The sequence below is a fragment of the Rhizomucor pusillus genome (assembly GCF_041956525.1).
Source record: "Rhizomucor pusillus strain CBS 183.67 unplaced genomic scaffold VTP01scaffold_5, whole genome shotgun sequence".
Lineage (NCBI taxonomy): Eukaryota > Fungi > Mucoromycota > Mucoromycetes > Mucorales > Lichtheimiaceae > Rhizomucor > Rhizomucor pusillus.
In genome coordinates this window covers 659,373-684,782 of record NW_027192147.1, presented here as the reverse complement: position 1 = coordinate 684,782, position 25,410 = coordinate 659,373, and the positions used below count along the sequence as shown (strand labels likewise).

Below are 25,410 nucleotides of genomic sequence, written 5' to 3'. Positions count from 1 at the left end.
AGGTGCGCACAAATTCTGCTGACCACACCGTCGTTATGTTTACTTTCACGTCAGAGAGGCTAGTCCCGAAGCCCAGTGAGCATTTTCAAATCGCTGATCAGTCCACGATCTCAAAGATCTCGGAGCCTTTAATCAGCTGTCGTCGACGCATCTCTGAGGTACTACTGATTAGCCTTTCAGGGTGAGTCATACCACTGTAAAACTGATCGCGTCTCTTTGGATCGCAAAGGCAATAGATTCCGAACGCAGACAGGCACATATCAGGGAGTTATCCAGCTTGCTGCTCGTCACTCTAAAGGAAGCGCAAGTTTTTGATGCAAGGGCTCAGTGCCAGGTGATTAATTTGGTGGCGAACGATATCTTGCAAAACCTGGCTACAAAGGACAATGATCCCGAGGAAAAAGCGATAAACGAGGTGTGTGCGCGCGGCCCCTCTCCTTTTTTCCTTCTTGTCTATAGATGTAATAGTTAACTCGATAGCTGGATAGACACTCTTGCAAGAGTGCGACTGGGATGTTCTTTACCTTCTCGAACCGTACCTGATAACTGCAAACGGGGAGGATCACGAAGCTTCTTCAGCACGTCGGGCAGCTACCGCTCTTTTCCGGCACGTTGGATCTTTTCTAAGGCCAAAGGAGCTGTTCCTTATCGTGTCTGAAAAGATGAGCATGGTTGACTGGCAGGAATTCGTAAAGGACGAGGCCTATGCAATTAATTTATCCATTATTACTACAAACTATTTGCAGTTGCTTCAAAATTGTAAGCTTAGAACATTTCTACGGTTCCAACAAGTGCTAAGTAGTCTTGACCTAGATGGCATCGAAAAAATATCCGATCCCAAGCAGCTAGCTCTAAATATCTTATACCCTGTCAAGTTCTGTGCAAGGATACTCGCGCACCTAGGACACATGGCCGCCGACATCCCTTCATTTGATAAAGATAACAGCGCAAACGTTCGACAAGGCATTATTCTAGTGCTTGCAAGTAGCATTCTTGGTATAATACAGGCTTGCAGGCGATATAAACCCTCGTGGCCAAAGTTTCTTGAACGATGCCAGACAAAGGTAAGCGAATTTGTATTTATCGCGTAGGTCTCCTTGGGCTGCGTAGCTCACTGTATACATATCCTAGACCTTGACATTCCATGGTCTGCAGGACGATAGAGAGCTTTGGTTGTGGTACCTGAGCAGCTATTTACTCTTACTCATATTTGAAAAAGTCTTGCTTGCCATGGACTTGAACATGTCTGAGATATACTGCCAACATTTTCAGCAAAAGTATCCTGTCAGTATGCAACGTAACGGTTCATCTCAATCCAAGGATACCAACATTGCCAATACCAAGGTCTATTTTGCGCGACAATGTATGGTAAATACCATAATATTCTAGCTTACATATGCATATTGCGATTATTTATTCACTAATGCTATGACAGACTCTTGCTGTCGAACAAGGCCTTACTTTCGACAATGCTTTAATTGTAAGACGCTGGTGGGATTCTAACGTCGTCTTCTTATCCAAAGACGATGATGATAACGACGAGGAGCAAAGAAATGCTGTAAAACGTTTTCCGTTTTCGTATGAGGGCATAGCTGCTTTGCTTTCTTTTTCTATATATTTCTCATTGGTACCAACAGAAAACCACCTTCAATCTCTGAATACTATGCCGGTTATTATTGAGCCGCGCTGGCTAGGCAGAGAATATTTAGGTGTTGCTTTGAATCTGATGAAACAGTAAGTAATAACGGCGCTGGAGCAATTTTCTCACACTGATTCCTCGTTTTCCATAGGTCAGAAAGGAGCTGCCCAATAGATAAGGCTCTGGTGGTGTTATTGTATTTGTCGGATAATGTGGAATACACCTTGACGGCGAAAATACTGCAAGATACCCAGTTGCAAGGACCTATGGATGATAAACCCTTGTTTACTATTATTGATGCGCTGCGAGTATGTTCGTCGATCTATGTCTTGTCTTGACATAAGAAGACTAAACAACAATCTAGGTTATGTACTCTGTAGCTGCATCGTGCACAGTGCCGAGTATCCGATTCGTTGTTTATCAACTAATCTCTCGATTTATCGAACATTGCAACGAAGAGGCGAGAGTGTTTGTGTTCCTCGACTTGTTCCATAACTGCACTTATCCGGCGATGCTTGCCGCTGCTGTCAGTTTATTTAAACAACAAATTGACGCTGCATTCAAGAGTACGGTAAGTTTTGCAAAACAAGGAAATCATCAAGGTTGGTGTATGGAATTTACAACTATGCCCCGTTGAAGATTCCATCGTGCTTCAACAGCAGGGTTGTTTCAGACAAATTCTTTCCAAAGATTTTCCAAGAACCAGAGAGAGATACATTTTGGCAAATGTACGGATACCACATGCAAGTAGTCAACTTGTATTTGTACTTGTTAATCAAGGATAGGCCGGAAAATAAGGTAACTTTGTGCTTATTGGTCCCGCTATGCGAGCCCGTCTTGAATCCATTTACTGTGTCTCTAGACGAGAGTTTGGGAGCCCGATCTGCGCGCTTGGGTCGATCGAACGTATCTTGCCCCTTTGTTGAAAATCTGCAGTGAACTGTTGCAGCGTCCGGCGTCTGATAGCAACGAAGCGCAGACTGAGAGAATGCAAATAGAGATACTTGAAAGCAACATCGAAAGGATTAGGGAACAGGAACGATGATGAGAATCTAGTTGGCGAATAACTGCAAATAAACAAACGTGTTTCTAATTCAAATGGGGATGAAACAGGGCTGGAGAGTGGCAGGATGTTTGGGCTAAACTATGCAATGTACCTCTAGATCTGTTGTTCATTATCGGCACTGTCCATGCGCAAGAAAACCTCCCAAAAATGGGTTATTTGGTCAAACGCCCGCCTTTCTTTGCTGAGAATCACTGTAACTCTTGCAACGCTTAATTCCATCGACGATCCTGCTTCTAATGAGCGAAAGCGAAAGGAGTGATTCTCGCAGCAGCAGATCTGGACGTGTTACGGGTAGCTCGTCACCGATCCAACCTGTTGATCCTAAAACCATTTACCAGCAAAGTTACGTTCCTGGTCCGCTCCCAGCTTCAGCTTCAGTTTTCCAGACTGTGCAGCATCCTTACAGATACGCGGCCAACGAGTTACAAAATGCATATGAACAGCCCACGTCTGGATATCATCCATGGACAGGAGCATCATCCTTTGCCAATGCAGCAGTAAATGGAACCGAACATCGATCGTTCCACACGTCAGAAAATACATCCATGTCAGCACCACCGCAACGATCACCACCTTCAGCATCATCGACAACGGGGCGTCACCAAGCAAATCTACGCCAGTTTATACAGATATGACCGAAGAAGACGACCAAATAATCGATATGTTGTTGAGAGATCGACAATGCTTATCGGAAGGTTGTGTTCATGCTGCAATTAGACAATTGACACGTACTCACGTGCACCCAATTTTTTTAAAGAGGAACTTTTGCGTGCCATGGTACCGAAAAATCTAACTCATTGGTATCAACTTAACGAACGAGCCAACGAAATTGACGAGGAAGTTTACGAGAATAGAAAAGAGTGAGCTATTGATGGAACAAGAAAAAAAAGGTCGAATAACAACTGACATTGTCTTTCCTTTGAAAAGACTGTACGAGGAAAAACGCAAAGCGATACTTCGAGAAATCAAGGCGCTCGAAGAAGATTCATTGGCATTACGATGCGATACACTACAAGCTTTCTGACCGTAGTTTCTAGGAACCCACTATGATTTCAATCAATATACCCAAGAACTCGGTCAAGCTTTGCATAAAACTCCTGAAAGAATAGACGCTCAAAGGAGCCATCGAGAGTCAGCAATTATGCAGCAGTATCACTTGGACCTGCAACAAATCGACGATGAATTCGAGGTAGAAAAGACACCTCATTCCGTGGCAAAAGCCCGGCGTTAACATTTGCTCATACTAGATGAACAAACGAAATCTGAAAAATGTCTTTAAACAATATGCCAACAGAGTACAAAGGGAAGATGAGGGAACTGGCGTTGGTAAGTATAGCTTATCTAATTACGCTTACAATTTTGATAACTAACCGTCCTGTAGAAAAACAACTTGTTAAACATAGAGGGCAGGAAATACCACTCGCCAAAATCCTGCGACAAAAATTAGGAACATTTGGTGACAGTTCAAAACGGCGTAATATTTCAGATCATATCCTTTTTCTTTGGAGTTTCTATTCAACATAATCATGGATTCTGCAAGAATTCATCCTTAACTTTCCATTTTTATTATACGTAGCTCTACTCTTGGCAGTAGATTACCGAGCATAACCGCGTCGATTACTGACGATGAGGCTGCCAGGGACATTGCAGAGATTGAAAAGGTTTGTAAAGCGAATGCAAAGATGTTTAATGCATAGTCGACTGAAAACTTGGTTCGCCAATATTAGAACATTTCTGCAGAGCAAGAAGAACGCAGCTCGATCGAAGAGCAGCAGAGCGAATGCGCATAAATCGACTACATCATTGTAACATCTGTAAATACATTTAAACCGTAAATAATTGTATTATTTTTACCACACTTTTTTTATATTAGAATACGGATTCAACCATCGCAATCTTCCCGTGGAGTTGATGTTTAATATTGTTAGTTATGGTCATACTTTTCTAGCGGGACGACGACGTTAAACAGCTGAAATGCGAATACACCAGCTCTACTAGAACAAGAAGATAAAGCCAGTCTATCCTACCATAAGAGTTTACTGACATACGATCGGTAATTTAGAGTAAACACTTCACAAGTTACATGCAAATGGTCTTTGGGAGGTATGATATCCAGATCGTATGTGCAAGACTTAGGGTATGTCTTTCACAAGGATGCTTCTAGGCGCATCAAAGAGATAGTAATATGATCAAACTAAAAATGCCATGTCGTGCTGGTGGGCGGGTGCCTACTATCTGTGTAACGTAAAGTCGCCGCTTGCACAAGTAAAGGGAGATACTTGTTTCACTGCAGCAACATTTCAAGTCATGCCACCTAACCCGACCTCAGATTGGATTCAGCTTCGTGTAAATATCAAAGAGAAGAGTATGAGCGATGTGCGTAGCTGACATTAGGTTCTGCTGGTGTGCAGGACCGATTTTACAGGTGCGTTTGTCTCGATCGTCCTGGCACGTCGCGTTTCAGGCGAAATGACCAGCTCAGAGTACAGGAAGCAAGAGGTCTATTCACTATCGTGGGATCAGACGGATCTGTCCAAGTTCCTGATTGCGGGTGCACAATTTGGAGGACCCATAGGTAAAAGAACAGAAAAAGCTGTCGCCAGAGCAAGCCAGCCAAGCAGCCCTGGACTGATATATGCAGCGCAGCCATGATCCGAGATGACCGCAAAGTACTATTGTTACAAAAACAGCAGCCGATTAAACCGACGATATACATGTATACCTCGGCTGGAAAACTCATAGAGCAGATCCAGGTGTGTGCTGATACTGATTCTACATTCAAGCATGCGCTCTGATAAAAGTCGATACAAAGTGGGACAAGGGCCGCATAGCAGCGTTAGGATGGACGGATCGAGAACAGCTTGTTGTTGTCAACGAAGAAGGATTAGTGCGTCTGTATCCACTACACGGATCGTATACCCAGTTTTCGCTCGGCAAGGTAAGAATAGATGGGAGCTGATGCACACAAATGTCAAATTGCTAATGACTTGGCTGTAGGAAGCTGCAGAGTACGGCGTTATAGATTGTCAAATATGGAGTGGTGGATTAGTAGCAATGACCGGCAACTATCAACTTATATCTGTGACGAACTTCAACGAGCCGCGGCCGAAATTGATGGCGGATACTGGTAGGCGGGCAAACTAGATGTGGAAACAAGTATATGGACCTGACGATATACTGTGTCACTAGGTCTCATCGAGCCACCACATAGCTGGGCCGTAATTTCTCCACAGTATACCCTTAGCAGACACGTGGAAGTGCTAATCGCCACAGGTTCGACTATACTTGTTGTGGATAGCAAAGAGGCCCAGGATCAGGTACCACTATGGTGGTCGTCTGTACCAGTAGTCATGCTCTAATATGCCGTAAACTAGCTGTTGCAACAGGGACCTTTCACCAAAATGGCAGTATCTCCCAATGGAAAGTTTTTGGCATTATTCACAGTCGATGGCAAATTATGGGTTGTCTCTACGGATTTTCAAAAAAACCTCTCAGAATATGCCACGAAATCAAAGATACCACCGCAGCAGATGGTCTGGTACTTATCCACCTAGCATATATCAGTTGAAATCATTTCAGTAGTCTAACAATAAGGGCTCTTTTTACATTGTAGGTGCGGTACAGATTCAGTGGTTCTATATTGGGACAAGATTGTGCTGATGGTTGGACCTTTCGGCGACTGGATAAAGTTTTCTTACGAGGATCCGATCTTTATGATCTCTGAGATAGATGGTGTCCGAATATTGAGCAGTGACAAATGCGAACTGCTCCAAAAAGTACCAGGTACGAAGAAATATATGAGGATCTAGTCACTGATTGAAAGAGAAAGTAACTTATCGTACCCTTTCTGGCTTTTAGCCGCCACGGAAGAAATCTTCAAAATTGGATCGACGTCTCCGGCAGCCATGCTTTTCGATGCGTTGGACCATTTTGAACGAAAAAATCCAAAAGCAGATGAAAATATTCGAAGCATAAAAGCAGAGTTATCAGATGCTGTAGATTGCTGCATAGAAGCTGCCGGGTTCGAGTTTCAACATTATTACCAGCGAGCTCTTTTAAAGGTAATTTTTGCAACTTTTCGCCTTGCATGCATTGTGATTATTGATGTATTCGATGAGCTAGGCTGCTTCTTTCGGTAAATGTTTCTTGGATAGCTACAATGCAGATCGATTCGTGAATATGGCGCGAGCTTTGCGAGTGTTGAATGCTATTCGATACTACGATATCGGCATTCCGTTGACCTATGCACAGTAAGCAAACAGGCTTGGTCTGCCTGCATGAATTACAAAAGGCATATATTAAAGAAACGCTACATTGTAGATACAACCGCCTGACACCTGAGGCCTTGGTCGATCGATTGGTATATCGGCATCACCATCTCTTAGCGATCCGCATTGCAGAGTATCTCCAAGTGCGAACAGACAAGATCCTTATTCACTGGGCATGCGCAAAGGTAATCCATGTCAGTTGAAATATGCTATTCGACTGTGACTGAGATTTATCGTGAAAAGATCAAAACATCGACAGACGATGAAGATGCTCTTTGCAAGCTCATAGTAGATAAATTATCGAAGAATCCTGGACTCTCATATGCTGAAATTGCAAAGACAGCATACAATGCTGGTCAGACCCGTCTGGCAACAAAAGTAAGCATACATTAGTTTCAATGCGAATGCACATTCCCGGTTTCTCAATGGTGACTTTCTAGCTGCTTGAACACGAGCCACGTGCAGCAGATCAAGTGCCTCTGCTTATATCCATGGAAGAAGATGAAATGGCACTTATCAAAGCTATCGAGAGCGGCGACACTGATTTAGGTAACATATTTACATCGTCGCTATTGCATATAACCCAAAGATTGATATGAAGGCGGCTATAGTTTACTTGGTGATCTTCCATCTCAAGAGAAAACTTCCCTTGGGCGAATTCTTCCGTGCAATCAACAACAAGCCTCTTGCTTGCAACCTGTTAGAGGTTTACTGCAAAGAGCAAGACAAGGAATTGTTGAAAGATTTTTACTACCAGGATGATCGACGCATTGAGAGTGCCAATGTGATTTTATCTGAAGGCTTCGAGCAAGAGGTGCGCTGCTGCAATTTGATGGATATATTAAATTCTTTCCTCCCCTTCCATTTTACTGATGCATTGGCATGCAGGATATTAATGAGCGCATAAGTAAGCTGAAAGTTGCTGTCAAAACATACCAAGATGATCGCGACCGTACATTTGAAACCAAGGCAAGTACTGAGCAGCAAAAAGTTCTTGTCGTTTCGATAGCATCCCCCCAAGAGTCTAAATGAATTGCAATTAAATCTAGGCCACGGAGGAAGCCATCAAGCTATTGCAATTGCAGCAGCAGTTGGAAAAGGAGACACACCAGTCATTTGCAGGATTATCTGTGAGCGAAACCATATACCGCTGCACAGTTTTAGGGCAGCACTCGAAAGCTTCAAAGGCTAGGAGCGAGTTTAAAGTCCCTGACAAACGTTTCTGGTGGATCAAAGTGCGAGCATTGGTGGAGATACGAGATTGGGAGAATCTCGAAAAGTTTGCAAAGAGTAAAAAGTCGCCTATTGGCTACGAGGTAAACAAATGATAGTCTTGCATTTTCTTCTCGTCCTAAAGAATACTTAACGGAAAATTCGCCGTAGCCATTCGTAGAGGAATGCATCAAAGCGAAGCAGTATCAAGAAGCAAGCAAATATATTCTTAAATGTGATCCCCCTGTACGGCCGATGCTGTTTGTCAAGATTGGAGCGTTCAAGGAGGCTGGCGAGCAAGCATTTTTGAACAAAGACATGGAAGGTCTAAAGTAAGTGTTGCTGCCTATGTAGGTTTGTCGCAATGGACTAACGATCTCCACAAACAGACAAGTACGCGCAAAGTGCACAAACCACATTGTTGCTCAGGAAATCGATTCTTTGATAGCTCAACTGAGTGCAAAATAAATACCATCTTTTTTTTTGTTCATGTGCCAAGAACAGCTTTATGGCACTGTCATTCTATGCTACAGGAGCAAGATCCATTCACTGTGTCGGCCGTTGATGCGGGCAAGTGCTGGGTAAGTGTAAAAAAATGCGTCCAAAAGGATCGCATTTTGGGAGGAGTGGCACCGATTTGCGCTGGGGGTCATTACAACTATAAGCAAAAGAGAACAACAGAGGAGATCTATCGACATCAAAGACCATGATGGAAGAAAGCCTCGACTTGACATGCAAAGGAAGCAATGGAGAGGTGTTCATAGACACCAGAGCGCGTGATCAGGTCAGGTTGAGCTTGGTAAGGCACAGACAACAGTGTAGAGATATTCATAGGCATGCTTTATCCTACCATCTAGCAGTCAGTTTGTATATTAAAATGAGCAGTATTCGAGCTTACCTTCTTGATTGTCTTCATTGATTTCTGTGAGAAGAGAAGGAATAGAAAAAGGAGCACGGGTCTTGCCATTTTATGCTCATGGCAGTAAAAAGCAATGAAAATAACATTGATGCAAGCTTGGGTGGGGAATTCACATTGACTCATATCCTTCGTTACTTGGGAGATCGCATAAGATGAAGATACTGGATGGCATGTGTCGTACACCCCTAAAGTCGGCCAGTGTTCCGTGTTGAAAAGCATAGAAGGATGTTGAAATACAGATGATAATTGTCTTATGGACCAAAGGTTCCGTTGGTGTCGTATCCGCTAGTGACGATTACTAGTCGTACCCACGTAATGATCCCTCACTATAACATTCTAGTCATTAGGGCTCAGTACAAAGGACTCCCAATCTATGGTGATGCTGCTGAGATCGTTGCTTCTGTTCCCTTGGTGGAAGGCAGGGATGGCCTGGTAAGTTTTGCCGTGGTTCGAATGCAGACCAGTGGGCCATTTTGGCTGGGCCTGACCCAATTGAACTTCCCGCATAGTACCAAAAAGGGTTCGACTCGGTTTAATTCCTCTTTCTTTTGTTTCTATACGCTCTTTTGCACAAACTCCATGTAATGTCAAACTGGTTCGACATTGTACTTTGTAACAGCGTCAAGGCCTTTGTCTTGCTTTCGCTGTTTGCACTCGCCATTCTCTCCATTCCTTCCAAACACCATCCACGTTCACTTAGCAGCGTAGTTGAAAGAGTGCTTGTATACCTCCGAGAGACTCGTCTTTTCATTATCAATGTGCTTTTGCCCGTGGGCATACAATCCTTGCATGCTTTGAAGGTGACTGAATATCGTTTCAACGCAAGAGCCTAGAAAAAAGCAGGAAGTGCTGACTGACAAGAACAATGAAAAATTAGGCTACGCTCAGCACATCGTTGCCGAATCGCGAAGAAAGTGCTTTCGAGGAAGAATTCAAGTACCTGATCGTCACCTCCTCCCTCCTTAATGATATGCCATCCTTGTCACAAAAGTTTGCCGCATCATCGTCATCATCACCTGTTCCTCCCTCCACGCTGCAAAAAAGACCCAACATTCCAGCATTCCTCATCCCAACTGTCACTGTGACCTCTTTACTCTGCATCGCTTCCTTTTTAAAGTCATTTGCACCTCTCACAAATATTGTCATTGTTACGGCCTCTTGCAGCGCAGCGCTGTATGCATTCCACCATCAAAAGGTTAGTCGGTTTAAAATAGGAGAGGTGAGGGTTCACAAAATTAATTCTTGTCCTTGCTTCTATAAGCGACGCGCCCGGATCAGACAAATTTACTTTACCACTTTGCACCTAGTACGGCAACTAGTCGCGCTGTGTGGACATAACGATGCACGACTTGCGGTTCTTTTAGATAAACTGCACTGGCTCGATCTGATCTCACAGGGCTACACACTTGCTCCAGCACCCGCCTACATTACTCTGTCTGAGCCATCTCGACGATCAATGGAAATTCGCAGATTGCTCGCACACGAGTTTCGCACGCAGAGCCAAAAATACTCCACGTTCACTGACTGCATGGATGCGCTTTCCCATCAGGACAACTTGATCCGTTTCCGCACCTTGTACAATGTCGAAAGAGTACCCACATACGCTGCTGATTTCGAATCCGTCAAAGTAAGCATCGAAAAGCTGGAAAACATGGCAACAATCGTCCATTGGAAGCGGCGTGAGTGCGTGATCCATCTACTTGCTTTGGATGTCATGACAGCCGATCACGATTCAACGCGGAGTGACTATGAGCAACAGTGGGATTCGGCAATACGGATCATGCGCGAACTAGTGAGCGAATGCCAACGCTTTGCTGAGCTTTTGGACAGGCAGTTGGAGCACGGTATGTATCATGTCTGTTTATGGCAGAAAAGAGCATGCAATTTGACTATTCACGTGGTTTGCGCAGAATTAGTCCCTGAATATAATGACGGTGGTACCGAACATCCGGATCAGAGAACACAAGCTCTGGTACGTCGTTACACAGCTCTGGAGAAGCAAATGCAGCAGATTCGGGGCAAAATGTTGCTATGCCGACAGGACACAGTGTTGATCAACCCGAATCCCGGCAGCGTTGCAAGCTCCAACTATGCGTTTGACCGTATCAGCGAGCGTTTCAGCAGCATTGAGCAAGATTTGTCTCATTTAACAATGCAGTGGGATGAAATCAAAAGTACATTTGAATCTTTAAGGCAACAAGATAATGATGAACAAGAACACACCAATGCCGCCCTGTCCAATAACACCATGTTACCATCGCCACCCTTGTCACCCAAGAAAGTCAAGGAACAAAATATGCGCTTGGCAACCTTGGAATCACGCCGCGCAGTTGTGAGGAAAGCAGCAGCTGTCGCGTATTTCCTTGAGAATAGACGAACACAGAAGCAGCGCAATCATCAACAGGTACGAGCGAATAGCATCTTGGAAAAATGCATTGTATTATCAGTTGCTTACCTGCTTTTTTTATATACGTAGCTTTTGGAAAGTCTGAGCCAAAAACGATCTTCCATGTCATTTCCTCCTAATTAACTAACTATATCATTGCTGCTGTTTACGCGCAATGTGTAATAATCTCTCTTTATATTATAAAGATGGATCTCTGTAGATATCGAAAGCACTCATACCATCGCTTCAAGTTTAATTAAAAAGTCTCCGTCCAGATTCAATATAACTACTCAATTTGTATTGCTCCATTCCAGAAGATTGCTGCCTGAGTCTGTACTTTCACTTGGAGAAAAGAACCGTCGCATCTTTGCCATCTTATCTCCTCCACCACCACACAGATATCATGCTCTGCCCACACCAGATTATGGCTGTACCAGATCAGCGACTTCTCCCCAAGCAAACTGAAACAACGACAACCTGGCGAGAATTCGGTAATGCAATTGTACATGCTTACCGACAATATTTAGAAGACAAGACAAAAACTCTCTGGATCATTGTTCAGCTGCCGTTGGAGCCTTTTTCCATGCTCACTAGCAGCGTGTAGAAGAGATTGGTCTCAACCATAAATCAAATATGTCAAAGGTACTAGATCTGTCTACCACCTTACTTAGCAGAACCGTGCCTATAAAACTCAGGTGGAACTGTGTTGACAAAGCAGACGAATCGGCTAGCGAGGTGGATCCGATGTTGTTGAACATGATGGTAAACTGTCCATACTGCTCGGCATTGTTGCATCAAGGATATGTGGAGGCGACCGATGAATTATGCGATATTCTCAACTAAGACTGGTGGATCAGGCCCAAACTTCGATATCACTGCGCTCAGCTTTTTGCAGGCGCAATTCTGCTCGATGAGTCTAAACGACACGGCAATTTTAATCAATTGCGCTGAACCGTATGGTCGCACAAAATCAGTGGATGCTCGTCGACCTGCTCGCCTCAGAGTTCGCTGTCTCCCCTCTGCGAACACGTTTGGCCCACATCGATGGACGATGGTGAGGGCACAAATTTGGTCATTGGAACCAAAACCTGCGGCAACGTGCTGGTCACATCTTCTCCGCGCCTCGACTGCCGCCATCATCCTTCATTTTTTAAAAGATAAGGCAGACTCCTTGGCAACGCATATATTTTTTGACGAGGAAAGCATAGAAAACGCTTCTGTTTCTTGTGCCGCTCCTCTAGCATCTTCACGGATGATCACAGATACCGACCCTATATACAGTATACATGTACTGTGATTACGACAACGGCGCTCAAAACTGCGGCAAAGTAGCGTCATTGCTATTCAGAGAAATTGTCATCAATGCGAATCGCCGAGTCTCGACAAAAAAAAAGGATGTACAAGATCGTCTGTAACGTTGCAGCAATGTCGAGATAGAAACGCCTGCGAAACAATTCTGCTCCAAATCTCGGAAAGTCACGACCAGACGGGCATCATGTTACATCAAGACCGCCTCAAAACATATTGAATATAGTTTCATTAGTATATCATTACAGTTATGTTTATCCTTATCCACCATATAAATATCAAGATCGTTTGTCCCGCTTTGGGAAGCGGAAATGTTGAGAAGCTTGCAAATCACAAGGTACCATCATCTTCACTAAATAGAGTTGACAGATGCGCCAAGCAATCAAAGCTGAGCTGGGTTACTAGCGTGATGGTAACACATTCTTCATTTTATAGGGGACAACAAAATTAAGATACATGACAGGAAGGGGATATCTCGTACAAGCAAAAGTAGAAAAAGAAAAAAGAAAGCAGCGGCTCTGTTTTCTAGTTCAAATAGAATGCATGTGAGTAGAATTCGCATTCTTCCTGGTCTTGTGTAACACCAGTCAGCCTGATCATCGCAAAAAAAAAAGTCAGTTCAGCACCACATTGCCGAGAACATGATGGTTAGACAAATCCTTACTTGTAATAGTAAGCAGCGTTGTTCTGGGCTGTCTTATTCTTGAGACTGTCCTTGTAATTGAAGATTCCATCGGCCGACTCGTCGCCGCTCCAAGATTGTTGGATGAGTTGAGGTTCGCGGGTATCCAAGTTCACTTCATGCAGTTCGAGACTCTTGTAGGACTGGACGTGGGACATGGGATCGCGCTCTATTATTATCATTGAAAAAGGTTAATACGACGCCACCACCACCACGTTATTCCGAAAATAGCACAGTTATTGGGAGGAGACGTACTGATCTGGACTAGCACTTTGCTAGGATCGGCGTGCCGGCCAAGCTCGGGCTTGTCCATGGCGATGCCAAAGCAACCGCGGTCAATGTTGTCATCAAGCTGGCTCATGGCGAAGCTGGCTTCGTTGGTGTGTTCGCTCGATGCGACTCTAAAGACCTTGGACATCAGTGTACAGTCCGGGCCTGGGACAGTGACAGATCATAATGAGATTACTTCCATATACAGCATATTTTGTTCATTTATTTTACCTGCTTGGTTGTGGACCCAGACACTTTTTGCAGACAAGAGAACAAAGAATGAGGATGTGAATGCAAAGTAAACCCAAAAAAGGGCATTGCTGTATACTACGTACCGGAACTCAAACTGGGATGGAAGTTGCACGCCCTGGGTCTTTGTAATGTCGACGCTAGTTTGTAAGGAATAATGCGAGTCAAAATCAGAACAAAAATAAACAATTGGCATGTTACATGGATACTTTACGTCAAGCTTGCTTGCTGATTCAGGGCATAGTTACCCTTCCAGGGAGTTCCAAGATACTTTGGTTGGCCGTCGGAACCAACAGCGTAGATCTTTTTTTTTTTGCTGGTGTCAAAAAAATGAAATGAAAACATGTAACCCGAAATACCCGCACTTACATCGACGCCGTTGATCACTTTAGATTCAGAGTCGGGCTGTCTCTCTAATAAAATGCGTTCAATTAGCACCCATCGGGTACGCAAGCTGTATATTTTTGTGCACCCAAAGAATACTGTACGTACGGACTGTGACCTGGACTTGAGTGGGATCGGAGAACTGCTGACCCTGCGAAGGCCCGGTAACAGAAAGTCCTTGAGATTGTGGAGATGAGCATACACGCGATCTTGCAAGAGCGTCTGCCTCTGCCGTTGGAATACATACCACTGCAGAACTTTTGTTTGGCGGCTTCGATATCTTGATCAGTGCCAGCATGGACGAGGCCGAACAATGCAAGAGTACAGGTAGCAAGCAAAGAGAAACGCATTACTGCAAAAAGGAAAGGGATGGGAGAGAGTAAAAGAAGCGTATGGAATAGAAAAAGGGGGAAAAGACTGAAAGATTCGCACAGGCTCGGTCTCTGCACGAGAGAAAACTTTTAGCGCATATCGCGGAGGCAGGAGAATGGGGGGCAGAGCAAACAACTTTGCCACATTTGTCATGGTCTCGAACTAACGGAAATTGCCTGGCTGAAACACCATCCGACGTTTTTTACTTGTAAGCTTACAAAAGGCTACCAAATACACGGTTGTGTCTACAAATGCTAGGACCGTATTCATCGTATTCAGCTTTGGTGTGACAATAGTTGTAAAACTCTGCTGTGGATGCAAGCAGACTGCCGCCAAACCATACAGCGTGACGCTGTTTCTTATGTGAAATGACATTGACTTCCATGGGTCTCGCCTGCAAGCCAGTCAGACAATTCAGTTAGCGCACCGCTATATACATGTATGCATCTCCATTACCTTGTGTTGGCTGCCGCTAAGCACCTCGCTGGCCTGGATGCGCTTATCAACAGTGCGTTTAATGTCACGCTGAAGTCTCTTATCAAAATCTTTAAACATGGTGGAACCACCCGACAAGACAATGTTCTAACACCACTGCGTATTTAGATACTCATCCAATAAGTTTACGGTGACGATGCATACCTTGTAAAGACCTCGACGAACATCGATGGGACTTGTCTGGATTACTGTATCGACGACCTCAGGCAAAGGCGTTAAAAAGTCAGAGCTGGCAATTTCAGGGTTGAAGAAGATCTCGGGAGCAAGGAAACGCTCGAAACCAACGTCAACAGAGTATTCCTAGCAATTCATCGTCAGATCAAGAATTGTATCCACTAAATGGCTTCACATGTACCTTTCCAGTCATCGTGTGGATACCCTTGTATTGCTTAAAGTATTTCTGTGGTTCCTGGTCATACTTTTTGAATTCTTTGACGATATCCGGGCAGACATACGAGAAGTCTTCCTTGATTTTCTCTGCAACCATAAATGAATCCTCTGGTGGAATGCTTGTCTCGCCACGTTCACGAAGCAGGTTTTGAACGAACGAAGTGATATCACGGCCAGCAATTGGAATCGATTTGATGGAGCTGCCAATGACATAGCCTTCAGCAACAGGAATAACGTGGGTGACACCATCACCAGAGTCGACAACAGTGCCTGTCAGTGTCTGCTCTTCAACTTTGCTTGAAGTCCACGATGCTGCCAGTGCCAGCACGGCTTGCACAGCAATGTATAGACCCTGAATATTGAAAGATTCGAACATAATTTCAGCTGTCATCTCACGGTTCTCTGGCGGGTTCAATGGCGGCTCGGTCTATCGCGTTAGAGTGCCTCATAAGCCTTGTATCTTTTTCATGCGCGTGTTTTCATCTCTTTAATATACATCTTGCATTACATACCAATAAAAAGTAGTGGTCCTCTGGTTCGCATCGAAGATACTTGAATATCGACTGTTCCCAGAACCTCTCCATATGATCCCAGTTAGAGATTTGGCCGTGACGGATAGGGTAGTTGAGCGCCATTGTCTTTGCTTGTGCCACGGCTTCATCGCCAATGTAAAAGTCCAAGTCCTCAATGCCACGCTTGGATGCTAGGTTGTTGCTGAAAAACGATGGTTTAGATGGGACACCAGGTCGGCCAGATGAGGAAGGCGTTTCTCGCGTAGAAATGGCTGTGGGGAATACGAAGGCTGGTTCATTGTTACCACTGAAACCGAGTTTGGAATACCTGCGTGGCAGTTAGTGAGCAAAAGACGAGTAGGCGTGTATGCATTAGCACAATGGGTGCATACCCGGTTCCATTGTCCATAACCACTACTGGTAGATGCGTCATCTTGCTTGCTCTAGAATCAGAAAGCAGGAATCCACAAGGAAATGTTAGGCTACTGGTTTACAGACGAGGTGCAAATGCTACGGGGTGAGTCGCGGTAGAGAAAGCGGAGCTTCTGCTTGGCACCAACCCACGAGCAGCAGTGACGAAATCTTGTTCCTGGCGCGCTTTAACTCTGCTGAACTTCCTCAAATGAGCATTTGCAGTAGCGATATAGACTTTCTATATGTCTTGTGTGAATAATTATGTGACAAAAATGGATACGTATTAATTCACTTTCGACGCGTTAATACAGATACAGTCGCCGCGCGGATAACAAGAGCAAAAAGCGATTGATGATGCTGCTAAAATATGGCGAGCGACAGGTCATTTTGCGCGACAATACGCCGATGGAAGGAAGAACAATGGCCAGCCATGATTATTGATTTCAATGAGCAATTGGGATAAATCGACCACGTGAACAAGATATTTTGACAGCAACGATTCCCAAGGGCTAGATGATGGATATCATATGGAGCACCTTGAAATAATCAGGCTACTGGCCGTCGTCTCCGGTGTAAATAACGCAGAGAATAACCATGCGTTCTCCCACCACAGATTGAGCAAGCAATTTGGCGAGCCGTTGCTGATCTGCCAAATGGGGAATGCTTTCCAAGATATCACGTCTCGAATGAAGATCATGTCCGGCTGGATACATCTGGGCATTTGCTGCCAGCGTATATCAATCCTGATGGTTAAAACACGGTCACCCTTCTCAATGCCAGCGGCGTGCCACGAACTAGAACGTTACATCGCATCGTGGCATTGGTCTTCCTCCGCAAGGCTACAGCAGCGAAAGGAACATCGTGACCATATTGATGGCCTTAAAACAAATAATCATTTCAGTAGTTTACGTTGGTGTTCTGCGAGAGAGAACGCTCAATATGCCATGCGTGACGACTTCGTCCTAACCGTCGAAAGGATGGATAACAGAGAAGTCATCGGCGAGTGGTGCCCTTATACGAGTATCTACCATGACTTCGGCTGCAGAGTGAAGTCCACGAACTTCATAAGCTTTTCAAACATCAAAAACAGGTTAATCATGCTCAGTGGTGAAAAAACGAGGGTACCAATTTCCCGAGCATATACAAAGTAATTTTGAGATTCGCATGTAGATACTTGTATATTGCTTTTGCATGGCAACTGTTATTTTCATTATAATCACCAAGATGACAATCTAGCTTTGAGCATGTAAACGTTTTCGTCGCGATGACTATGGTTGTTATGATAAAAAATCTATTTCTGGATCTTTGCGATTTCGACGCCACCGGTGGCACCGAGCATACGCTTGATATCACCGTAGATGGCGAATTGACCGGCAGTAAGGGTAGCAACCATGACAATTCTATAAATTTCCATTAGAACACACATCCTTTTGCTTTTACCATATCGTTATACTTGCCTTGGTCCAAGACCCAAGAAGAGACCCTTGGCACCGAGTTGCTTGGACATCTGGATGAGGCGGGAAGTGACGGACTGGCCTTCAACACCCTTTTGCTTGTTGATCTTGGACAAGAGAGTGTCAGCAGGCTGAGAGATGATGGCAGCGGCTGTACCAGCAATGATACCGGCACCCAAGTTGACAGCAGTCATGGTGGAAGGAGCAAGTTGGTCCTTGGGAGTGTTCAAGGCGTTCAAGATCTGCTCACTGTAAGTCATATAAAAATAATTAATTTAACGTTCACGTGGAGTTAGAAAGCAACAACAACAACAAACAAGACTTACGCAGCAATTTCGTAGACGACGAACTTGGCCATGGTGTAAGGGACCTGCTTGAACAAGATAGGACCGAAGCCAGAGTAGAAACCGCGGATGACACCCTCTTCCTTGAGAAGACGGCCGAAACCGCTGACCAAGCCAGAGGCAAAGTCGGGTTGAGAGACGAGACGAATACGAGTAGCCTCAAGAGGGCAGAGGGCAACGTCGGCGAAGAATTCAGCAATGGCGGAAGCACCCAAGTAGATGGCGGTGCGGTTGTCGCTGGCCTTGTCGACACCAACGATATCAATGAAGGTCTTCTTCCAGAATTCGTAACCACCGAATTTGAAGGCACCCTGCAAGAAGTAACCGGCAGCAGTGGGACCGAAACCGGTCAACAACGCACCAGCACCCTCGGCCTGGACGACCTGGCGGAAACCAGCAATCATACCCTAGCAACCAAAATTACTATTAAATTATGTTGCTAGGCAGCCTTTATCGTAGCGCTCTACTTACTCTGTTGTACTTCTCAGGTTCCAACTGGATTCTGGTCTTAACGACGTCGACAGGAGTCATGGCACCGTGGGTAATCTATTTGTATTTGCATTAAGCTTTTGCTCTGTCCAAGTCCATTCTTCAACCTTCATTCGTGGCGTTACTTACGGCGCAGCCAAGGGCACCAGCAAGGGCGAAACGGGCGTAGAGGTCAACGCCAGTAGGCTTCTTCTCATCAGCAGCGGGAGAAGGAATGAAGAAGTTCTTCTTTAATGTAGCCTGAGAGGGGAACATGTCGGGAAGAAGGAGCAGTATCAAAAATTGGGACGTGGCCGGGCAAACAAAAAAACTTTTGGCGGAGTCTGCTACCCCCGGTGACATTTTCTTTCTTCGGGTAAACACAGGTGCGACGAAAGGAGGAAAGGTTCAAGGAACAGCGCCAATAAACAGGGAACGTGTCACCAACAACCAATAAAGTCTGCAAGTACTTATTCCCAGAGAAACAATGTCAACAGCAGAGGCAGAGATCATATCTCGTTTTAAGCTTGTCGAACATATTAAGTCACGGACGTATTGGCGACATTTTCGGAATTCGTTCAGTCTCGTCGGAAAGAGCCTCGATAAGCGCTGATACAGTGTGCAGCTGACATCCCATCTTTTACAAAGCCTAATAAAATGAATATCGCCATATGATGAAGTGATAAACTAGACAAGATTTACTCGGGCACCCAGTTTTCGTATACAAGTTAGTAAACACGCTGATGCTTCCCTACATCTCATGCAAGCCGAAACACCATTCGCATTGATTTGTTATTTGCAACATTTGCAAATTGGTAATATTGAATATATACATGTACACCTTACATTTCTATTATATTGTAAACTGAGCTGTAATCGATAGCGTAATATTCGATCGCTATACTAGTACAAAATATAGTTTAATCAAGCTCGCCAGGTACAGCAACTATATGTGATGGTAATGCAGTCCTTTGGAAAGTGTAGTCAAAAACACTTCCACACTGTATCTCATGCTTTTCGGGTAAATTTAAAGGGCTTTGAGGGTCCCGGAAATGCATTGGATTACCTGTATTTCACTTCGTCTCGATGTCTACATACATATGTATCTTACACGTCAAACAAAGAAAACTTTTGTTGATGAGGATATAAATTTAATAATGTATATGTGGTATAGAATAAAAATGGTGAACACTGTAAATGAAATATGCAGGGAGCAGAAGAAAAATACTTCACTGAGTTCCGTGCATAAACTTGGTAATGGTTCGTTTGTTAATAGTCGATAATGCGGAATTGAGGCTGCTGTGGATTTTAAGTGCCTGCTTCTTTCTCGTGGAGTTTAGAGTTTATAGTCAATATGGCTGTCGATTTGACCAAGCAAAGAGACGATCTTGTGTAGAGGGTTATTTTCGGCTACGCGGGAGGACAGCTGTGAGAGCGGTGGCAGGATGTCGAAATTGCTAAAGGGATTTACTACGGGTGCTCTAGAATGCCAGTTCCGGCTGATATTTGAAATTCGCATCACACTTAGTAGGGCTGCCCCATGTAAAATATCTTTCTTATCCTTCTTGACTAGCTGTATTCGCATTGTCTTCCACGCTGCAAGAGCGGGAACCAGTCACTGTGTCGGGATTGCGGGCAAATGCTGGTTAAGTATAAAAATGCGTCCAAAAGGATCGCATTTTCGGAGGAGTGGCACCGATTTGCGCCGGGGGTCATTACAATCATAAGCAAAAGAGAACAACAGAGGAGATCCACCGATATCAGAGACATGATGAAAGAACCTCGACTTGATATGCAAAGGAAGCAATGGAGAGATGTTCATAGACATGGTTTATCCTACCATCAAGCAGTCAGTTTGTATATTAAAATGAGCAGTATTCTTCCAGTTTACCTTCTTAATTGTCTTCATCGATTCTGTCACGGAAAGAGAAAGAGAGAGAAAAGGAGTCTTGTGTCTCTTTCTCGATGCTTCCTGTTATCAATTAATTAATAAACGTAGCTTGTTGAGCATGGACATTTTATGCACAATAGGAAAATAACGGCTCCGACAACGACCGCCAAGCTTCACTTATATAGCCTAACGGCATCTTGCGACTCGAACGCTGAGCGGCTTTGAGTTCTTGGCCGAGGAGAGTTTCTCGACACACAACGCCAGATGCACATCTTTGCGGCTCGCTTTCTCTTTTTCAAGCTCCTTCCTTATCATGTGAGCTGTCCCCTTCCTCCTCTCCGGACCTCGCCGCACGAAGTTGCACTTCCGTAGCATATCCAGCGCTGCTATACGCCCCGATAGAAAGAACGCCAGGCCAACAGATTGCGGTTGCGATGTGGTGTGCAGAGGATGCTCGCTGACGAAATCTTTCTCATCAAAGCGACTAGAGATACAGCTCACTGGTTCTTGACTGCCCGCATAGAGAAACGTTCCCTGCACACAAATTTCGCGTGAACTGGGCATCGGATATTGCGGGTCTCCATGTTTCCTTTCGGCAGGGCGATCAGCGGCACGGATGGCGTCAGAAAGGGTTGTATCTCGTTGGATTTCCACATGTATCGCAAATTCCACTAGTGGTCAGTACCTCCAGGCCTCTCCACCTGAGCGACAGCACCCACCAAGTGTTTCTCATTTCTGTCTTTTCTTTGAGGATGTATCAAGGTTCCTCATAGTACGGGTCGTGGTTTGATAGCAATGCGCTATAGTCGATATTTTTGTTGTTTCGAACGTAGAACTCCTGTCGCTTCACAAAGATCCAGTTCTCGTCGTAGCATATTACCGACTCGAGAATTTTTGGTGCCAATGACTGGATCAACCTATAGCCGTCTCCTACTCGGCCAATGGTGCATTCAAGGTGCTGTAGGTCCATGTTGCCGTATCGAACGCTTCCCGACACTAGTCCGATACTGGAGAACGATTGCTTCCAGTAGAATTCTCCCAGGACCACGTCTTAGGGCCGCATTTGCTGCATCTGGTATCCATTGGTGGCAGAAGATATTATGGCAGGATTGGAGCCAGTGGTTCGCTCAACAGTTCCACTTAAACGTGGGTTATGTGGGTACCAACCACTGGTGCGTCTCTGATGGTCCGTTCGTCCACAACTTCTACAGGAATGCGCTGCTCTTGGTTCTCCTGGATTCTCTTGAACGAAATTCATGGTAGAAGGTTTTTCAAATATAGAGATAGAAGTGCGGAGCTAGGATCGCAGAATGCACATAGGAGGTCATCCAGAATCAAAGAACTTGCGCCTATTTCTTCAAATATGACCGGCTTCACAGGCTTCGCGGCGCACTCTTAAGGCATATAAGATATCCTGACATGCAGCGAATCTTACGAAAGCCGTACCCGCATGAGTTATATTCTGTGCAATTCTTGGCACCTTTCTTGTGAACGCAAGGATGTCATTCTGCACAGTCAAATTTTAAGCGACCGTGTTCGCAGGGATTGCATTTCGAGCATACTCGACGAAAGTTGCCGTGTTCATATCCAGAGTACTCCTTGCAGTCTCTTTTTGATCTGTCCATGGTAGCATCTCTTTGGTGTGAAGTACAGCAGAGGAAAGCTAGAAACGTGATTTTGGGAGTCATACTCTAGACAACCTTATTTATAGCAACAAGTGCTTTAATGGTCGAACTTGGCTCGCTGCGCTCGTCCCACTTACCAAAAAGGTTTTCAGTGAAATCCGCATTAAATGATAAACTCGCTTGGCTTTCATAAACCTCCATTCTCCGGCGGTTTTGCATCCGCTTCGCTTCTGCAAGCATAGCACCGTCGAATTCCCGGTTTATTCAGACCGGCGCTCGCCTGAATCGATGTTCGAGAGAATACTATCTAAAATCTAACTTCTAACTTTATTCTTGGCCCTCCTGCGTCGCGCGCGGACCACAGACGCACGGCATTTTCGCCCTAGTCCATAACAGTAGCCTTCGTCTCTTTATCTCCTGATTTTGTTGGAGCGCTTCTGGCGTCGCGATGTGCTTCGTGCAAAAACACTGCGAGTTTCGGGAATACAAAGGCTTACGTAATATTGAAAGGTAAGCTCAATGCTCGGTCCTTAATCCTTGGCCCGCATTAGTGATGATAAGGATTATTTCTATGATGATGATGAAGAAGTCCACAAACGAGCGCTCGCAGACAGCTACAATTGCGCTCCAACACGAGCTCGACATGCTCTATGCATGCAGGTCAGGCTTAAGCGGGTCTGACGCTGACAACACGGAGCAGGAATCCGCATCAGCAAACGGCGTCAGCGCAATCAAAAAAGCACTGTTTGGAAGAACGACGTCAGGAAGAAGAAAAACATAGAATATTTATTTAAAAAGTTTCTATTACCTTACCACCATGACCTAGACATCACCCCGAGTTTAGCTCTCTATTTCTCATCAAACATGAAAAAAAAAGAAAATTGGGAAGAAAGATAGCCGTTTCAGAGATCTGGGATTAGTAGTTTGTAGCAATGAAAAACATCAAGATGATTTCAGTTGGAAAATTTTAATCACTGCAGCCATGTTTGCATTCCCACTCGAAAAAGACGGATATACGAAAAAATTGGATGTACCAGTTGGGGTTTTATTTCATAGAAAAATAATCTATAAACATTTGAGAACATTAGCATCACTGTTTTGTAACAAGTAACTCGAACAAGCATTGCAAAGAAATTGGGCATGAAGAATCAGAAAAAAACAAGTTTGTTCCAAGTGACATTCCTGGGCGACGTGCGCGGTGAAATGCCGGTCAAACGATGTCGGTCAAATTATGATCATCATCTTGAATGCAAAAGGGATAGGGAAGGGGCAAAGGAAATAGATACATACTTACTACTTGAAGGAAGAAGAAGACAAAGTGTGCACGCTTTTCTAGCTCAGCAAGGTCAACTAGTGATGCAATTGCTAAGAAGAAATAAAGGAAGAAGAGAGAACTGTTTCTGTCCATTTACTCTAGTGAAATGGGAGCTATTTTATGCTGTACAAGGTACTGCTGCGGTAGCGAAAATTTCGGAGCGTGCTCGTTGATACAGTGCTTGTTGAGTGTTTCTGGATATTGCTAGCTGCTGCGGTAGCGAAAATTTCGGAGCGTGCTCGTTGATACAGTGCTTGTTGAGTGTTTCTGGATATTGCTAGCTGCTGCGGTTATAAGCTTCGCTATAACATCATCATCATCACCATCATCATCGGCAACAAGCGAGTTTATTCCACAGCCTTGAATCAGCACCGGGTTTCACGCCAAGCGCGCGAGCGTAGCGAGCAAAAAGCGCTTGTCATCATAGTAGATATTATAAAAAGAATCACCCTTTTAGTGAAGCAGATTTGGGAAGGTGTCGCAGTTCATTTCAAGAACAGAACAACTTGTGCTGCGGCAGTGAGAAAACAATTTTTACCTTTGTTTCTTTTTCTACCATGAATTTCGTTCAAGAAAATCCAGGAGAGCAAAGAGCAGCGCGTTCCTGTAGCAGTTGCGGGCGAATTGATCATCAGAGACGCACCAGCCGTCTGTGCCCACATAACCCACGTTTTAGTGCAGCTGCTGAACAACCTAGAAGTAGCTTCAATGCCGTTAACAACAGAGTTCAAACAACGTAGCGTATATAGTTTTGCACACGCGCGTGAGACTTTGAGATACCCTCCTTACCATTGAGATATTGAAAATAGTCCTCAGCGATGCAATTTCGAAATGATGCCAACTGGCAGAATGGATATACCGACTTCAATTCTCCCAATGGCGGTCAATTGCCAGGTATTATCATCGGCCAGCCTCCCGCTACCAGACTGGTAAACTTCTCGGAGAGTATGGTATCTGTAAGTGATATCGTTGAGCGTAGACATAGACTGTCCCACACATGTGTTTATTGCACTTATTGTGGTGCCAAAAGGTGGCTCTGGGAAAAGGTGTCTAGAACGGCACAAAGCGCCACTTTCAAATTATGCTGCAATAGTGGCAAAGTTCGGATTCCTTTGCCAGAGGTACCGCCTGAGCCGCTACGTACACTCTGGACGAGTAGCAATGCCATTGCACATTTCCGGGATAACGTCCGTGCGTACAACAATGTTTTTGCGTTTTCATTTATTGGTGTTACATTGGATCGAGCACTTGCCAATTCTATCAACGTGCTTATACCTTTCCGTATTGTGGGCAGAGCATCGCATCGTATTGGGCCTATGATACCGGAGCAAGGGCAGCAGCCAGGATTTGCGCAAGTACACATTTCAACCCTCCTTCAAACTGCAGAACTCCATGCACGAAGTTCGGTCTATCGGTGGCATCCGGGAAAATATGCAATTATAGACTCTTCACCACAGCCTCTCTCCTATCGCCTTTACGACGAATGCATTCCCCAGTATCTACCCTAAGTATATGGGCTTGCCTTTCACACATACCGGTCTAGATCGAGAACTGCTAGTACAGCAAAGGTGCTGAAGCGATTGCTCTTCTTCGTCACTTAGGTGTTCATCAGTACAGTTTCGGACTGTTTGTGTCGGGATGAGAGCCGAGATAGCAAGGCCGTATTCGAGGATAGGTCGGATAAAGATACGGTAGGCGCGTAGAGCATAATCTCCATCCTCGACAGATCGTCATTATCCTCACCTTC

At 44.7% G+C, this 25,410-nt stretch overlaps 13 protein-coding genes across 13 annotated transcripts; 9 read left to right on the top strand and 4 right to left on the bottom strand.

The window, feature by feature from the left end:
* Positions 1-35: 35 nt before the first annotated feature.
* On the top strand, positions 36-2,684 carry VTP01DRAFT_8404 (uncharacterized protein; the record flags this gene model as incomplete). The annotated part of the gene is made up of 10 exons (XM_069387522.1): positions 36-158; positions 230-415; positions 489-759; positions 814-1,064; positions 1,132-1,368; positions 1,436-1,734; positions 1,791-1,947; positions 2,004-2,210; positions 2,279-2,437; positions 2,502-2,684. The coding sequence occupies 10 exons, from the start codon at positions 36-38 to the stop codon at positions 2,682-2,684; spliced, it is 2,073 nt and encodes a 690-aa protein (XP_069241282.1).
* A 257-nt stretch (positions 2,685-2,941) lies between these two features.
* On the top strand, positions 2,942-3,340 carry VTP01DRAFT_8403 (uncharacterized protein; the record flags this gene model as incomplete). The annotated part of the gene is made up of 1 exon (XM_069387521.1): positions 2,942-3,340. The coding sequence occupies one exon, from the start codon at positions 2,942-2,944 to the stop codon at positions 3,338-3,340; it is 399 nt and encodes a 132-aa protein (XP_069241281.1).
* Positions 3,341-3,366: 26 nt separating this feature from the next.
* On the top strand, positions 3,367-3,729 carry VTP01DRAFT_8402 (uncharacterized protein; the record flags this gene model as incomplete). Its single annotated transcript, XM_069387520.1, has 3 exons — positions 3,367-3,400; positions 3,463-3,565; positions 3,633-3,729. The coding sequence occupies 3 exons, from the start codon at positions 3,367-3,369 to the stop codon at positions 3,727-3,729; spliced, it is 234 nt and encodes a 77-aa protein (XP_069241280.1).
* Positions 3,730-3,846: 117 nt separating this feature from the next.
* On the top strand, positions 3,847-4,495 carry VTP01DRAFT_8401 (uncharacterized protein; the record flags this gene model as incomplete). The annotated part of the gene is made up of 5 exons (XM_069387519.1): positions 3,847-3,894; positions 3,953-4,031; positions 4,087-4,194; positions 4,278-4,366; positions 4,433-4,495. 5 exons carry the CDS (start codon positions 3,847-3,849, stop codon positions 4,493-4,495), a joined length of 387 nt encoding a protein of 128 aa, XP_069241279.1.
* A 517-nt stretch (positions 4,496-5,012) lies between these two features.
* Positions 5,013-8,653, top strand: VTP01DRAFT_8400 (uncharacterized protein; the record flags this gene model as incomplete). The annotated part of the gene is made up of 19 exons (XM_069387518.1): positions 5,013-5,051; positions 5,117-5,130; positions 5,195-5,280; positions 5,352-5,458; positions 5,518-5,643; positions 5,703-5,832; positions 5,895-6,022; positions 6,080-6,243; positions 6,319-6,488; positions 6,564-6,766; positions 6,828-6,955; positions 7,026-7,158; positions 7,217-7,351; positions 7,414-7,522; positions 7,585-7,787; positions 7,862-7,942; positions 8,023-8,289; positions 8,357-8,517; positions 8,575-8,653. The coding sequence occupies 19 exons, from the start codon at positions 5,013-5,015 to the stop codon at positions 8,651-8,653; spliced, it is 2,463 nt and encodes an 820-aa protein (XP_069241278.1).
* A 1,035-nt stretch (positions 8,654-9,688) lies between these two features.
* VTP01DRAFT_8399 (uncharacterized protein) lies at positions 9,689-11,634 on the top strand (the record flags this gene model as incomplete). Its single annotated transcript, XM_069387515.1, has 5 exons — positions 9,689-9,904; positions 9,982-10,299; positions 10,366-10,948; positions 11,015-11,508; positions 11,581-11,634. The coding sequence occupies 5 exons, from the start codon at positions 9,689-9,691 to the stop codon at positions 11,632-11,634; spliced, it is 1,665 nt and encodes a 554-aa protein (XP_069241277.1).
* Positions 11,635-13,323: 1,689 nt separating this feature from the next.
* On the bottom strand, positions 13,324-14,733 carry VTP01DRAFT_8398 (uncharacterized protein; the record flags this gene model as incomplete). The annotated part of the gene is made up of 9 exons (XM_069387514.1): positions 13,324-13,390; positions 13,463-13,649; positions 13,736-13,915; positions 13,982-14,004; positions 14,086-14,139; positions 14,214-14,302; positions 14,369-14,412; positions 14,492-14,560; positions 14,631-14,733. 9 exons carry the CDS (start codon positions 14,731-14,733, stop codon positions 13,324-13,326), a joined length of 816 nt encoding a protein of 271 aa, XP_069241276.1.
* A 236-nt stretch (positions 14,734-14,969) lies between these two features.
* On the bottom strand, positions 14,970-16,585 carry VTP01DRAFT_8397 (uncharacterized protein; the record flags this gene model as incomplete). The annotated part of the gene is made up of 6 exons (XM_069387513.1): positions 14,970-15,149; positions 15,212-15,337; positions 15,395-15,550; positions 15,606-16,067; positions 16,153-16,480; positions 16,545-16,585. 6 exons carry the CDS (start codon positions 16,583-16,585, stop codon positions 14,970-14,972), a joined length of 1,293 nt encoding a protein of 430 aa, XP_069241275.1.
* Positions 16,586-17,339: 754 nt separating this feature from the next.
* On the top strand, positions 17,340-17,816 carry VTP01DRAFT_8396 (uncharacterized protein; the record flags this gene model as incomplete). Its single annotated transcript, XM_069387512.1, has 2 exons — positions 17,340-17,673; positions 17,737-17,816. 2 exons carry the CDS (start codon positions 17,340-17,342, stop codon positions 17,814-17,816), a joined length of 414 nt encoding a protein of 137 aa, XP_069241274.1.
* Positions 17,817-17,857: 41 nt separating this feature from the next.
* On the bottom strand, positions 17,858-19,108 carry VTP01DRAFT_8395 (uncharacterized protein; the record flags this gene model as incomplete). The annotated part of the gene is made up of 5 exons (XM_069387511.1): positions 17,858-17,966; positions 18,024-18,269; positions 18,347-18,771; positions 18,836-18,910; positions 18,983-19,108. The coding sequence occupies 5 exons, from the start codon at positions 19,106-19,108 to the stop codon at positions 17,858-17,860; spliced, it is 981 nt and encodes a 326-aa protein (XP_069241273.1).
* Positions 19,109-20,909: 1,801 nt separating this feature from the next.
* VTP01DRAFT_8394 (uncharacterized protein) lies at positions 20,910-21,287 on the bottom strand (the record flags this gene model as incomplete). Its single annotated transcript, XM_069387510.1, has 1 exon — positions 20,910-21,287. One exon carries the CDS (start codon positions 21,285-21,287, stop codon positions 20,910-20,912), a length of 378 nt encoding a protein of 125 aa, XP_069241272.1.
* Positions 21,288-21,626: 339 nt separating this feature from the next.
* On the top strand, positions 21,627-22,122 carry VTP01DRAFT_8393 (uncharacterized protein; the record flags this gene model as incomplete). Its single annotated transcript, XM_069387509.1, has 2 exons — positions 21,627-21,982; positions 22,044-22,122. 2 exons carry the CDS (start codon positions 21,627-21,629, stop codon positions 22,120-22,122), a joined length of 435 nt encoding a protein of 144 aa, XP_069241271.1.
* A 2,359-nt stretch (positions 22,123-24,481) lies between these two features.
* Positions 24,482-25,171, top strand: VTP01DRAFT_8392 (uncharacterized protein; the record flags this gene model as incomplete). Its single annotated transcript, XM_069387508.1, has 2 exons — positions 24,482-24,619; positions 24,710-25,171. 2 exons carry the CDS (start codon positions 24,482-24,484, stop codon positions 25,169-25,171), a joined length of 600 nt encoding a protein of 199 aa, XP_069241270.1.
* Positions 25,172-25,410: the final 239 nt, after the last annotated feature.